The 14,384-nt window shown below is 47.9% G+C and overlaps 1 protein-coding gene across 4 annotated transcripts in view; it reads left to right on the top strand.

Annotated features, from left to right (window-relative positions):
- Window positions 1–14,384, top strand: part of KDM4A (lysine demethylase 4A) — a 106,391-nt gene that overhangs the window by 78,574 nt on the left and 13,433 nt on the right. For all 4 annotated transcript variants that reach the window (XM_029618738.1, XM_029618739.1, XM_029618743.1 and 1 more), the window contains exons 15-18: window positions 2,349–2,425; window positions 13,484–13,539; window positions 13,755–13,863; window positions 13,950–14,138. In XM_029618738.1, coding sequence (XP_029474598.1) covers window positions 2,349–2,425; window positions 13,484–13,539; window positions 13,755–13,863; window positions 13,950–14,138 — 431 coding nt within the window. The remainder of the gene's footprint in view (window positions 1–2,348; window positions 2,426–13,483; window positions 13,540–13,754; window positions 13,864–13,949; window positions 14,139–14,384) is intronic.

Genomic DNA, 14,384 nt, shown 5'->3' with positions numbered 1-14,384 from the left:
CTACCTTAAGAGTGATTTCTCTGTACGTACCCGGATCAGTCCAGACTCCTGGGCATATGCATCCCTGCCAGCAGATGGAGACAAAGTTTCACTGACACTGCTTTATAAACCCCAGCGCCATCTGTAGTTCCTCAGTATTTCTCTGTCTCCAGCACCTTGGAGTACCTGGGCGGTCGGTTCGACACTCTAGTTGGCAAAGTGTATCTTTCAGAGGAGAGAGTTCTAAAACTGCAAAGTCAAGTTTGGTTGTTGCAGTTACGCGTGCCCAAGGTCTGGGATTATTTGTAGGTTCTGGGCTCAATGGCTTCAACACTGGAGTTGGTACCGTGGGTGTTTTCCCATATGGGACTGTTAAAGAGCGCTTTTGGCTCGTTGGAAGCCAGTCTCAGAGGAATTTCAACTGCTGTTGCCTCTCAAGGGCATTGCGAGAGAGCCTTTCTTGGTGGCTTCAAACTTCCTATCTTGTTCGAAGGGTGGACCTCGAGGTCCCTGACTGGATATTAGTTACTACTGATGCCAGTCTCTCTGGCTGGGGAGCAGTTTCAGTGCCACTCAATCCAGGGTACCTGGTCCACGAGAGAGTCTGCGTGGTCTATCAACCGGTTGGCGACCAGAGCGATCCGTCTAGCCTTGCGAGAGTTTATGCCATTAGTGAGAGGTCGATCGGTGAGGAGTCTTTCGGACAATGCGACAACAGTGGCTTATATCAATCGGCAGGGTGGAACCAAGAGCCAGGCAGTAGCTCGGGAAGCACAAGAGTTAATTCTTTGGGCAGAGAGGCACCTAGAGTGCATAGCTGCATCCCATATAGCCAGGGTCAAAAACATTCAAGCGGATTTCTTGTCTGACTCAGACCCAGGCGAGTGGGAATTGTTGGAAGCTGCGATGCAGCTCATCCGAGATATGTGGGGATCTCCGCACGTGGATTTAATGGCTGTAGTTCTGCCTTGGCCGTAAGGGGTCCTATTTTGTTTCCTCCCTGGCCATTAGTGGGCAAGGTGTGGCGTTGCATAGAGAAACATCGCGGCAAGGTGATCTTGGTCACTCCAGCGTGGCTGTGGCGTCCGTGGTTCATAGATATGATCAACTTGGTGGTGGGTGGGCCAATTTGCTTCGGTCATCTGGCGGGCCTTCTTCGTCAGGGTCCCATATTTTCAAACCAGACTCACATTTGAGGATGTTGGGGAGGTACCCGTATCGGAGAAGGTTTTCATGGGTAATGATTCAGATGGACTGAACCAAATCACGGTGAACCTAGAAGATGTGGTAGACCTGATTGACAAACTGAAGAGTAGTAAATCACCTGGACCGGATGGTATACACCCCAGAGTTCTGAAGGAACTAAAAAATGAAATTTCAGACCTATTAGTAAAAATTTGTAACCTATCATTAAAATCATCCATTGTACCTGAAGACTGGAGGGTGGCTAATGTAACCCCAATATTTTAAAAGGGTCCAGGGGCGATCCTGGAAACTACAGACCGGTGCCAGGAAAAATAGTGGAAAGTGTTCTAAGCATCAAAATCACAGAACATATAGAAAGCCATGGTTTAATGGAACAAAGTCAGCATGGCTTTACCCAAGGCAAGTCTTGCCTCACAAATCTGCTTCACTTTTTTGAAGGAGTTAATAAACATGTGGATAAAGGTGAACCGGTAGATATAGTATACTTGGATTTTCAGAAGGCGTTTGACAAAGTTCCTCATGAGAGGCTTCTACGAAAACTAAAAAGTCATGGGATAGGAGGCGATGTCCTTTCGTGGATTACAAACTGGTTAAAAGACAGGAAACAGAGAGTAGGATTAAATGGACAGTTTTCTCAGTGGAAGGGAGTGGACAGTGGAGTGCCTCAGGGATCTGTATTGGGACCCTTACTTTTCAATATATTTATAAATGATCTGGAAAGAAATACGACGAGTGAGGTAATCAAATTTGCAGATGAAGGAAAATTAGTTTCTTACCTGATAATTTTCGTTCCTGTAGTACCAGGATCAGTCCAGACTGCTGGGTTATGCCTCCCCTCCAGCAGACTCCATCTGCTGGAGGGGAGGCATAACCCAGCAGTCTGGACTGATCATACATGTGACGCTCGATGCATGTATGTGACGCTCGATGCAAAAGACTTTGAAGCCCCCCCCCCTCTTACTGCTGCCTTCATCTCAATTTTGATCAGTTCCTAGTTAAGTTTTAGGTTGCTATGGGAGTAGGAATGTGTCTAACGTCCTTTAAATGTATTGAGTTATCAAGCAGTATAGTTTCATAAACAGGCTTAATATATTAATGAAGAAAATGAAATGTACCTTTTTTTATTTCTTCTCTCAATCTGCTCCCTTCTGTCTCCTTATAAGGTTGTTATGGTGTTCCCTCTGAGAAGGCCACAGAAGACTGGATGTGTTCCCGGTGTGCAGCTAATGCTTTGGCAGAGGTAAGAAGTGAGAGCACCATGTTCTCCCTCTCCTGGTTGCAGCTCTCCTCGCATCTCTTGGCCTAATGGTGATAATGAGATGGCACTTGATGCCAGCCTCTGCAGGGCCACGGAGAAGGAGACCCTTCCTCGTGTAGCTAGACCAGACCAGAAGCCTGGGTCATGCTGCACTCGGGCTGCCACCATCCTCTGGTTACAGTGAATGGCAGGCAAGCATCTGTGCTGTGACGGAGTCCTTGTTTTCAGGCGGGGTGAAGAAGTGGATTGGGCTGCTCCCTGCCTCGGTGGGAACCTAGCCTTGTGGCTTCCTGTGCAAACGGCTATGAGGCTTCCTCCAGCACTCACCCACGTCCTTTATCTAAGTGTGCGCACTTTTCTCTACTTTAAAAAAAGAAATGGATGGAGCTTTGGTCATCATCTGCCATCGTTTAATGTTAGTATAAAGGTGTCCCCTCTCTCCTTGTTAACAGCTTTTCCCTGTTCGTACCCGGATCAGTCCAAATGCAAGCTTTTGCCCAAGTATTAGTTTAAAAAAAAAAAAGAAATTGAAAGCAGCTCTTCTGCAGCAGAGGAATTATTTTGGAAGCTATTCAGGATGAACAGGAGACCAGGTGTAGTGGGTTTTTCTCTGTGGACAGTTTTGAGAAGAGGAGCCTGCTCTGCAATGCAGATGGGATGCATTTGGCCATGTAGGGTCAAGGAAACTTGTGCAGAGGCAGTGCAAAGGAGCGAGAGGGCACTCTGGGGGCCAGGGCCGACTGGTCAGGCCATTCCCACTGATGTGTTTGGTGCTGCAGCAGACAGGAGGGTGCATGGGGCTGGAGTCTCCCTTACTGCTTTCTACAGTTATGGACACGGTATCGGGGTCATCTGGGACTACAAGCACTGCAGCCTTAAGAGCAATTGGGTCTTCCTCTTCTCTGCACATTTGTGGCCAATACGGTCAGTCACATTTTTGAAATGTCTGCATCAGACTTTCTATATGGGGCAAAGCTAGACCCTAGGGTTTCCTGCTTTCTGCCGTCTGGAGAGGATACGTTCTCCAGGTAGGACTCTTCTCTACTGGACGTTAAGCAAACAAATGGCAGTGGTAACAGAGCTGGAGGAGGGGACCATATTGTCCCGTGGGAGAGGGCGAGTCCTTTCTCGTTTGCTGCTTTCACAAGGAGTAACTTCCTTGAAGATTTTTAATATTACAAAAGGAAAGGGTGAAGATTGTATCCAGCTGAGACCTTGTGGTGGATTTAAGGAAACCATCCAAAGCCTGTATCAGTTGATCAAGGAGTGGATTTTCCAGAAGCCAAGGCTTTGGCTAAGCTTTACCCTCTGAATGCACAAGAAAGGGAGAAGCTTAAGGCTTCTAGCATGGACCTACTCGTGTCCTGTCACCGGGACTACCAATCTTTTAGCATGCAGGGAAGGAAGATTGAATCAGTGCTTAAGCAGGCGTTTTTGAGACTGCTGTGTGCAGCGGGATCATTGCAAGAGCTGCTTTGCATTTGTTGCAGCTTTTCCAGAAAAGCTCATTGGAAAGTATTGGTTCTGTTCTGGATGAGGTGGCCTCCTTAGATGGATTCTGTTCTAGCAGCCTGGCATTTGTTGTGGCTGTGCAATTATTTAAAAATGTGTTTATCTGCCTCTAGCAATAAATCATGCTAGACAGATCACAATTAAGACAATCATAGGTCATACATAATACAATTAGTTAAAAGAAAATTGTAAAACATAATTCAAAATCTCCAGCTGATTTAAGACTCAACTAGTCACATTTCCTTTTAAAGGGATGTTCCTTTTTGGAGAGGAACTTGAGACATTTTGTGGTCTAAGCTCTCAGATTTCTAGAGGATAAGTCCAAGGGAGCTTTGAGGTCTGCACTGCCTAGGAGATGTTTTCATGATACGAAGCAGGGGAGATCTGGTAGATCTTCTGATGGCCAGTAGGTTGGGCCTTATTGAACATTTAGGTCTTTTCGGAGTAATAAGAGATGGTAAGAACATAGGCTCTGAGTTCTCATTGAAGGTGTGGGGAGTACTGACTCCCCACACCTTCAATGAGAACTCAGATCCATGGCAGCTGTCAGCCGCCATGGATCCAAATAAGGTTCTGTGGATAGTGAAGGACAGCCAGACCCTGGGAGTCTTCCCTACCTATTTCAGATGCTTTTATGGGGGCTGATGTAATAAGACCCATGCTTATTTTTTTGCACGGATATTTTTGTCACACGCAATAAAAACCAGCAGAAGCGGGGATTGTAGTGGCTGCATATGCTAATTAGATATGTGCATAAAATCCAATCACACCAAACATAAGCGCCATAATGCGCTCAGTAACACATGCTAATGGCCCTATGTAGTAAAACATGCAGACGTCTTCGCAGAAACCCGCGTCTACAAAATCATGAAAGGACTTGAACAAGGTAATGTAAATCTGTTATTTCCTGAACATGCCCAGACCAGCGGGTTTTGCATCCCTGCCAGCAGATGGAGTCAGAGAAACAAAACTTTGAGGCCCTGCTACATAACTGAGTGCCACCTGTAGACCCTCAGTATTTCTCTGACTCCAGCAGATGGAAAAGGTACAAACCTGCAGTCTAGGTTTAGTTAAAATAAAAAAAAATAAATAGGAAGTATTGAATAGTTAATGTGTTTGTGGTAGTGGACTACAGAAGGTAGTTAAGCACCGTCATGGGCCATCCCTGAGGTGGAGCCGGGCAACCGGGGGGTTGTATACCCTGACTGGGCTTTGTCCGCGACATACCGGAGGGTCCAATAGCCAGGAGATCTGGCTCCCTCGACCCTCCAAGGCTCCCCTCTTGGCCACCACTGATCCTGTTCAGGGAGGTATCTTTTATTCCTTCAGGATGATAGGAGAGGGCAAGGTATAGTATTTTAACAGTTTGTCTGCAGGAAGGGACTGTCTTCGGGTGACCGTGGTGAGCCTGAGCAGCGGTTGCTGTTTCCCAGGGCTAGCGGGTGGAGGAGTAGTTTTTGCTTGCGCCAACAGCCCAGGGCTCTGGGTGCATGTAGCGGGTTTAGGCTGGGGGGGGGCACGGTGTGACCATTCTTCCCTCGCTGTCATTTTGCTCGTTTGCGGGCAAATCGGCATCCATGTGTTGGGTGAGCGAGTCGGCAGCCATTTTAGCACCACGTGGCAGGAGCCCTATCGTGGATGGGGAAGGCAGGGATTCCCCTCCCCTCCGCTTTCTCCTGTGCTGCAGGCATCAGGGGGGGGTGAGGAGGTGCAAATGGGCACGGAAGGTAGTTCAGCGCCCGTGGAGCTGGTGGGCCGCGCACTTTCACCAAGGATCATGGTGGTAGTGGCAGCCTCCCTTCATCGAGACGGAGTGCTGGTCCACCTTACCTGGACGATTGGTCATCCGAGTCAAATCGGAGTCTCTCTGCAAGCTGGCAGTCAACAAGGTCCTGACTTGTCTGACCTCCCTGGGGTGGATAATCAACTTTCCCAAGAGCAAGCTTCAGCCATCCCAGACCCTGGAATTTTTGGGGGTGCGATTCAACACTCGAGTCGGCAAGGTATTCCTTTCAGATGAGCGGGCGCTCAAACTCAGGGACCAAGTGCGCACTTTTCTCTCACTTGCTCTGCCCATGGCCTGGGACTACCTCCAGGTTCTGGGTTCCATGGCCTCCACTATCAGTCTGGTTCCTTGGGCATTTGCGCATATGTGTCCGTTACAGAAAGCTTTGCTATCCCGCTGGAAGCCGGTATCTGAGCAATTTCGGACGCCCCTCCCGCTCTCAAAGTCTGCCGGCGTCATGTTGCAATGGTGGCTCTTGCCTACCCACCTTCTGAAGGGGATGTCTCTTCAAACGCCGCAGTGGATCTTTGTCACAATGGACACCAGCCTCTCCGGCTGGGGAGCGGTGTGCCAGACCCAGGCTACACAGGGGTACTGGTCCCTGGGCCAATCTTGCTGGCACATCAATCGATTGGAAGCTCAAGCGGTATGCCTGGCTCTCAAGGTCTTCCTTCCTTTACTCCATCGCAAGGCGGTGCAGTTTCTCTCTGACAACTCCACCACTGTAGCTTATATCAATCGGCAGGGAGGCACCAGGAGTCGCCTGGTGGCTCTGGAAGACAGCAAGCTCTTCGCCTGGGCGGAGCGTCACCTAGAGCGCTTAGCAGCGTCCCACATTGCGGGGAAGGATAATGTTCAAGCCAATTTCCTCAGTCGCCAGCAGTTAGACCCCAGCAAGTGGGAGTTGTCAGACAGAGCGATGAATCTGATAGTCCGCAGGTGGGGTCCCCCATACTTAGATCTGATGGCCATCATGAACAATGTGAAAGCTCTCAGATTCTTCAGCTGCAGAAGGGAACATTGCGCAGAAGGAGTGGATGCATTGGTCCTTCCCTGGCCTCACGACGTTCTCCTGTATGTTTTCCTTCCTTGGCCGCTAGTGGGCAAAGTGCTCAGACGCATCGAGCTCCATCGGGGCCCCGTCATTTTGGTGGCTTCAGAGTGGCCCCGCAGACCGTAGTTTGCGGATCTCGTGAACCCTCACCACGGACAGCCCTCTCCACCTCGGCCATCTCCCCCACCTTCTTCGGCAGGGTCCCGTATTTTTCGATCAGGTGGATCGCTTTTGTCTAGCGGCCTGGCTTTTGAACGGCGGAGATTGAGAAAGAAGGGCTATAAGGAAGAAGTTATATATCCACTCTATTGTGGGCCAGGAAGCAGACATTTGTTATCCCTTTCACCCATTTCTTGGAGATGTGGGGGGTGACATTCAAGTGTCCTTCTGCCACCCCCATCCTCTAGTCTAAATGGGGAGAAAGGGAAGAAAGTCTTCAAGCATATCCAGCATAGCTCTTTGCTTCAACGGCAGGGGAGAAAGTCTTCAAGCATATCCAGCATAGCTCTCTGCTTCAACGGCAGGGGAGAAAGTCTTCAAGCATATCCAGCATAGCTCTCTGCTTCAACGGCAGGGGAGAAAGACTGACAATTCACTTTCAATGCATATCCAGCATAACTCTCTGCTTCAATGGCAGGGGGAATGAAGAAAAGTGGATCTATATACAGACAACCAACAAGGATTGAATTACACAGTCGGGGTAAACAAGCATGGGTGTAGCTTGCTTATTGCGGCGGTTACTACCCCTAACTAATTAAGCTTGATATTTCATTTAGATGCAGCTCCAACACTGCTCTCTACATTAATGGTGGGGGTGGAAGGGTAATAAAACCAAAAGGTTATTAAGAGCCAAGAGAAACAGATAAGTATGAAAAAAAGAGTGTGAAACTTGCTGGGCAGACTGGATGGGCCGTTTGGTCTTCTTCTGCCGTCATTTCTATGTTTCTTATGGCATAGGGTTTGAATTGATCTCTTAGGATCCTTCTTCCCGCCACAGACAAATGTAAACCATCTCTGACATACAGCCTTTAACTGTTCCGTACATGGCCCCAGCCCCCAATATATCCAAAACTTTGTTCCCTGTACATACCCGGATTAATCCAGACTGCTGGGTTTTGCCTCCCTTCCAGCAGATGAAGACAGAGAAAAACTTGGAGCACCCCCTTTTAACCTGCATCTCTTCAGTATTTCTCTGTCTCCAGCAGATGGAGGTGGTGAACCAATCTCAAGATTTAAAAAAAAAAAAAAGAGAGAACATTAGAAGTAAAGGAAGATCAAGCACAACAAGAGTGGAATTTCCTCCCAGGGGGTCGGCAGGTCCTGGTGGGACCATCCCCTATGGTAGAGCAGGGGTTGAATACCCCATGAGGCTCCCCGTTCTAGTCTGGTGCCAGGGGTGATCACCGGTGGTCCAGTCCCTCCCCCTCCACCAGCCCGGACCCGGAGCAGCCTGGATGCTGTGCTGGTAACCTTTTTCCTTTATTACGCTCCGCACTTAAAAAAAAAAAAGAGAGGATAAGAGGCTTTATACAGGCTGTGTGGCAGTGGTTGTCATTTGTGGTCCAAGGCTGTGCGGGCAGCCGCGACCGCCCGTTGTGTCCCCAGATCCCCTCCTCTGATTTGAATTTACAACGCCGCCTTCCCCAATTGCTCCCTCTGTACCTGTGCTGCGATCTGCTCGGCTTGCAGGGAGGCAGCGTCACGGCTCCCCAGCAAGGGTCTGCATGTTCGTTGCCTCCCCGGTGGGGAGGGATGTTTGGGAGCCACGTCGGAGTCAGCAGCAAAAGCCCACGGTGCAGGTGAACGGCCCGTGTACAGGAGGCACAGGCCTGCCCGTTCCCGCTGAGCGCGGGAATGACTGTCATTTTGAAAAATGCTCTCGGCAGCTCAAGCTGCGGCGGCTGGGGGAAGGGATCTCCTGCCCGATTTAATTCCTGCTCTATCGAGTCCTGAGAGCCCTCAGGACTCGCTGCCCGACCTTCCTGATGTTTTCCTTGCTGGTTAGCTGCAGCTCAGTAATGGGTCACCACTCAGGCAGGCAGACGGTTCTCCCAGGAGGGGGTACCTCAGTGGCTGGAGCTGCAGGGATCTCTCAGGGTCCAAAAGATTCGGGGTCCACCACTGCAGGGAGACTTGAGCCCTACTCATGGCACCTTGGACCTCTGTGAACATCCTGACCCTCCCTCTGTTCCTCCTCTTTCCGTCCTGGACGAGGAGTCGGGCAAGGCTTTGCATCTGGAAGGACACGGCTTGAGGGTTGTTTGCTTGTTTTCAGAAGGAGGAGTTGGATCCTCTCATTCTGCATGTCCTGGCAGAGCTAGGAATTGCACTTCCTCCAGATGTCTTGGCGCAGGATTCGACAAACCCGGTCCTCACTAGTTTTGTGAGGGCCAGCCAAGACTTCCTGTCTCATCATATGGTTCAGCGATTCATGGTCTGGGAGTGAGATACTCAGGAGTTGGACCTGAGAGTGAGCCGGGCTATGGTCAAACTGTATCCTTTGCCCGAGGAGAACGTGGAGCTTTTCGTAAGTTCCCAACGTGGATGCCTCTGTCGGCTGTCACAAAAGAACCACTATTCCAGTAGCAGTTGTGGTGGCTCTTACAGACCTCCAGGACAAGAAGCTCAAAATTCCTCTCAAAAGGATATTAGAAGTCTCGGCCCTTGCCATTCGGGCTGCTGGCTGTCGCAGTTTCACATTTCGGGCAAGCCTATGGTGGATGCAGCAGTTGCTGACTTCCAGGGACCTACCTCAGGACTCTGCATAGGCGGAGCACTTTAAAGCGACTGTTGCATATGGGGCGGATGCCTTGTGGCCTCCTTTGTACCTCCCCCAGGTCAATGGTCTCCACATTCTCGGCGAGGAAGCTCTTATGGCTACGCACCTGGTCAGCTGATGTCTCCTGTAAGGCCCAGCTTAACGCTCTCCCTGTTAAGGGCAAATTCTTTTTTGGTGAGGACTTGGGCAGCGGATTCACTCTCTAGGCAACAATAAAGTCCATAAGCCCCCGGAGGACATACCTCAGCCATCTCCAGATTTCTCCCAACCCGCTTTAGTTTTTGGGAGCAGAGACGCTTCTGACAGAGCAGGACTCCTGCTCCAGGCCAGTGACAAGCCTTGGAGAGGTCTCAGTCCTGGTCTCTTTTCTTTTGCGGCCGTAGAGCGACTTGAGAAAGCTTCGACCAAGGGTCCCTGGGGCCCAAGTCCCCCCAATTACATGCGGCTGACCCATTCCTCTTTCCGGCTGTCCCGGCAAAGATATCTTCCGACCAGTGGATCCTACGCATCATAGAATATGGCTACGCGTTAGAATTTGCTCGGCCTCTCCGAGACCTGTTTATCATCTCACCAGGTGGATCCCCTTTGAAAAAGACAGATTGCTTGGCAGACCCTCCACAGGCTGCGTTATTCCATCTATTTCGTGGTATCTCAGAAGGAAAGCTCTTTCCGCTCGATCCTGGACCTGAAAAAGGTGAACCAGGACCTCAAAGTGCCAGACTTTTGGATGGACCCCCTACCTTCGGTCATTGCGGTGGCCCACAGCGGGAAGTTCTTGGCTTCCCAGGAAGTGACAGAAGCTTGCCTACACATTGGTATCCACAAAGATCACTGGAAGTGTCTTCGATTCATGACCTTCGGAATGTATTTCCAGCTCCAGGTCTTCTATAAGATTGATATCTTTTCTGGCCCGGCATTTTAATCCTTCTCCTTTGGGCTTCCAGCTCATTTAGAACAGAGCCATGAGCCTTCATTCAGAACTAGCTGAGGATTTTCTGTCCCCTCCCAGCATCACTTAGCCCGATCATTGCTGTGATGGACCTTAGAGTCACTGTTGCATAATGACTACTCCCTCCTTCACAGGGACTCTGAACATTGCCTCTGCAGCATCCCCATCCAATCTGGGAAACAAAAGACCTGAGCCTGGAATTAAAGCAAAGTCTCTCTGCTTGGCAGTGCACTGCACTTCCACCAAGTCTGTGAAATATTTTAATCCAAAAGTTTGTAGGCAAACCATGCACAAAGGAGTGACCTGTGCCAGCCTTGAAAGAGGAAGGTGTCCTGGGGGATGATCTACTGCTCCAGGGAGAACCTCTGCTTTCTCTTACAGGAGCAGAAGAGAAGGTTCAGCGTGACTCTGCTTTCCCTCATGCATACGGAGCGAGCATCAGTCTGTTCTGTCTTGATACGTTCTTGGTTTTATGCAGGGCATGTTTAATTTCATTAAATCAGGGAGTCAAACCAGTACACTTTTTGGTTCTAGTTCAGATTTAGCTGCGCCTGAAGCTATTCCAGTTTGACTCTGGATCAGATTTAATAATGGTTCAGTAACCATTTCGTCACACAGGAACCAACTGGTACGGTTACAGTTTGTAAGAGAATTTTAAATAAAAAGGTGCGTTATAATCCTTTCCAGAATAAAGCAAACTAATAGGTCTAAATCTGTTAGAACTAGTATTAGTCATCATCACTAAGAAACATGCATGAAATAAAAAATAAATATTAAATACTTAATCAATTTCAAATAGTGAATCCTCCTAGGAGTTATATCTGGTGATTCTGAGGGTAAAGTGATAGAGGATGGATGGCTTCCCTATGAGGATGACTGCTTTCATAGACCCCTCTCATGAGAGGAACAGAATGGGGAAATTCACATGGATTGTTTATCCTTTCAAAAAATAGAGACTAGAGCACTCTCCATGAAGTTACTTAGGACATTTAAAACAAATCAGAGAAAATGTGTTCATTCAACTAAATAAAGCTCTGGAATTCATTGCCAGAGGATGTGGTAAAGGCAGTTAGTGCGGTTGGGCTTAAAATAGATATGGACAAGATACTGGAGGAAAAGTCTATAAATGATTATTAACCAGATAAACTTGGGGAAAGCCATTGCTTATCCTTGGGCGTTAGCAGCATGGGATCTATTTACTATTAGAAATCCTGCCAGGTATTTGTGACCTGGACTGGCCTCTGTTGGAAACAGGATGCTGGGCTTGGTGGACCCTTGCACCAACCCAGCCCGTATGGCAGTTCTTATGCTCTTATTTGGGTTGTAGAGTCAATGGGTGGACCCTATCAGTTTGTTTTTTTAATTGAAACTTTATTCTGAACTTGTAACCTGAGGTTTTTTTGTGGTCTCTGCCTATCTTGGTTCAACAAACTTTCAGATTATGGTTCAGGCTCTGTTTAGTTTTAAAAAAAAAAATATTCCTTCTGGTTTTTAGTCAGTTCGATTCCCTGCACATTCTCCACAGTGACAAAATGAAGATTGCATGATGGCTGGTAGTGAGGGCAACTTTCCAAAGCTGTCTGAAACCAGCCCACTGTGCATGTGGTTCAAAGCATGAGAGGAGGAGGTTAGATCAGAGGCAACAGCATCCATAGTTTGCATTTTCATTGGAAAAGCAGACGTGCATCCCTGCGGTGCTTTTCCATGCTCTATTTTCAAAGAGAATGCGTGCAACCATTAGCAGAGTTTTCACAATTGCCCCCTTTTTTCAGTTTTAGACAATTGACAAAGGGCAAAAGATATTTACTTCATTCAAAATATTTGCCTGCCCTTCCATAGTTCAGTGAATGTGCTTTTTGCTGAATTTGCAACCAGTGTAGGAGAAATACTGTCTTGAGCTTTCACACTTGCTACAATCAGGGAAGTAACTTTTTTTTCAATTCAAAATTTTTATTGCAGTTTAAATAACCAACAAATGTACAAAGTTTATTGCACAATAATATACTTCTTAATAGATAAACCTCTTCCCACCCTACCCCAAAACAGTACCATAGCATATCCAAACGTGGTCAGATCAGTTCTGCTTCAGTGGTATTCTGCACTAATTGAAGTACATGCCTGGCGTTGTGCTAAGCCAACATGTAAAGCATTGCAATAGTCTAGTTGAGACAGTGCTAATGAGGGAGCAACTAACCTAAGATCTTCCTGAGAGTTTCAGATGTCTAGTTGTCTAATGCTTAGCAACTGCTTTAATGAGTAGCTTCAATCCAACACGGATTCCACGTCTCTCCAGTTGTAGAAACATTACCAATCTGATACTGAAGAGGGACTTGCTATCCACATGACTGTCTCAATTTTAAGACCATTGTATTTAATTCATCCATAAGTTCATGGTTTTAAGACAGTTGACAAGTCGCCAAAGACTTATTTATAATACTTGCAATTTTATGGGAAGTTTCTTTCAATCCTGGATGATCGAGAATGGACATGGAATAAGATAACATGAGGCTGACTAACTTCGAGAATACTGTTTGCACCTCAGGTATCAATCTAGGCTCAAATTCAAAGCAGGACATCACTGAGGCTTCCTGCTGCAACCCTGCAAGTATCTACCCTCTGAAGGACGTTTAACAACCTTCTCAGAATAGCTTGCTAGATCCTCGCAATTAACTGGTTTTTGTACAATGTAAAACAATTTCTTTGGCCAGTTCATATAATCATTTTATATGATACAGGTTATTTCTTTAATCATTGTCCATGATTCCATGTAATAGGCTTTTTCCTCTATTTCTTCCCAAACCTGCCTCTCAGCGTCATGGGAATGACTGTCTCAGCTCCTGCTTCTTGCTGGCATTGCATGACTGCCCGCTGGCCTGAATGAAGCTTCTTTTGTTGTTAATCCTCCTCTCCTGGGTCCCGTTCTCGGCTGCTTGTTAATGATATAACTTCTGCTTCTGCAGGACTGCTGTTTATGTTCCCTTCGAGGTGGAGCACTCCACAGGGCCAACGACGACAGGTGAGAGCTTCTAAACGAAAACCAGGGCACACACTGGCAATGCTTTTAAATACGTTCAGGGAAGAAAATCATTTAATGGACAGAAAGGATACTTAAAGGTGCAGGAATTAATAGCAGTAATGTATTGTGGCACTGAGAGAGAGGGGAGGGGGTGAATGGCTATGGGGAGGTGCATTAGTGAGCAGTGTTACTGTGTGATGCCTCTCTTCTGTTAGATGGGTGCATGTGATGTGCGCTGTGGCAGTGCTGGAAGCCAAGTTTGTGAATATTTCAGAGCGCAGTCCCGTGGATGTCAGCAGGATCCCTTTGCAGAGATTCCGGCTGGTAAGAGTCCTGCTTCAGTGGCCTGCTCTGCCTCTCTCTCCCCGTCAGCCGTCAGAGTACAGTAACAGCTCATCTCCTGTCTTTAGAAATGCATCTTTTGTAAGAAGAGGAGGAAGAGAGTTGCTGGCTGCTGTGTGCAGTGCTCCCATGGCCGCTGTCCCACCTCCTTCCATGTCACCTGTGCACAGGCGGCCAGAGTCATGATGCAGCCCGACGACTGGCCCTTCGTGGTGTTCATTACCTGCTTCAGGCACAAGTCCCTGTCTCAGCCAGAGGTGAGAGCTTCCGCTTTCTCCCTCTGGAGAACAGCAGTGTATGGATTTGTGCTTTAGCTCTGTCCAACAGATGAAGGTTTTGATTCTTGTCTCAAATGCCTGCTGCTGCTATTTGGGCTGGCGAAGGGAGAGAGCTGAGAAATACTGATCAACTGGAAAACAGAATTGAATCAGATCTTGTGGGATTAATATTCTGTTCTCAGAGCATCATGCAACTTGCCCTGCATACAGAGGCAGAATATTTAT

The sequence above is a fragment of the Rhinatrema bivittatum genome, chromosome 10 (assembly GCF_901001135.1).
Source record: "Rhinatrema bivittatum chromosome 10, aRhiBiv1.1, whole genome shotgun sequence".
In the NCBI taxonomy this organism is placed as follows: domain Eukaryota; kingdom Metazoa; phylum Chordata; class Amphibia; order Gymnophiona; family Rhinatrematidae; genus Rhinatrema; species Rhinatrema bivittatum.
Note: the sequence above shows the minus strand (reverse complement) of the source record. Positions and strands in the feature narration are given on the sequence as shown.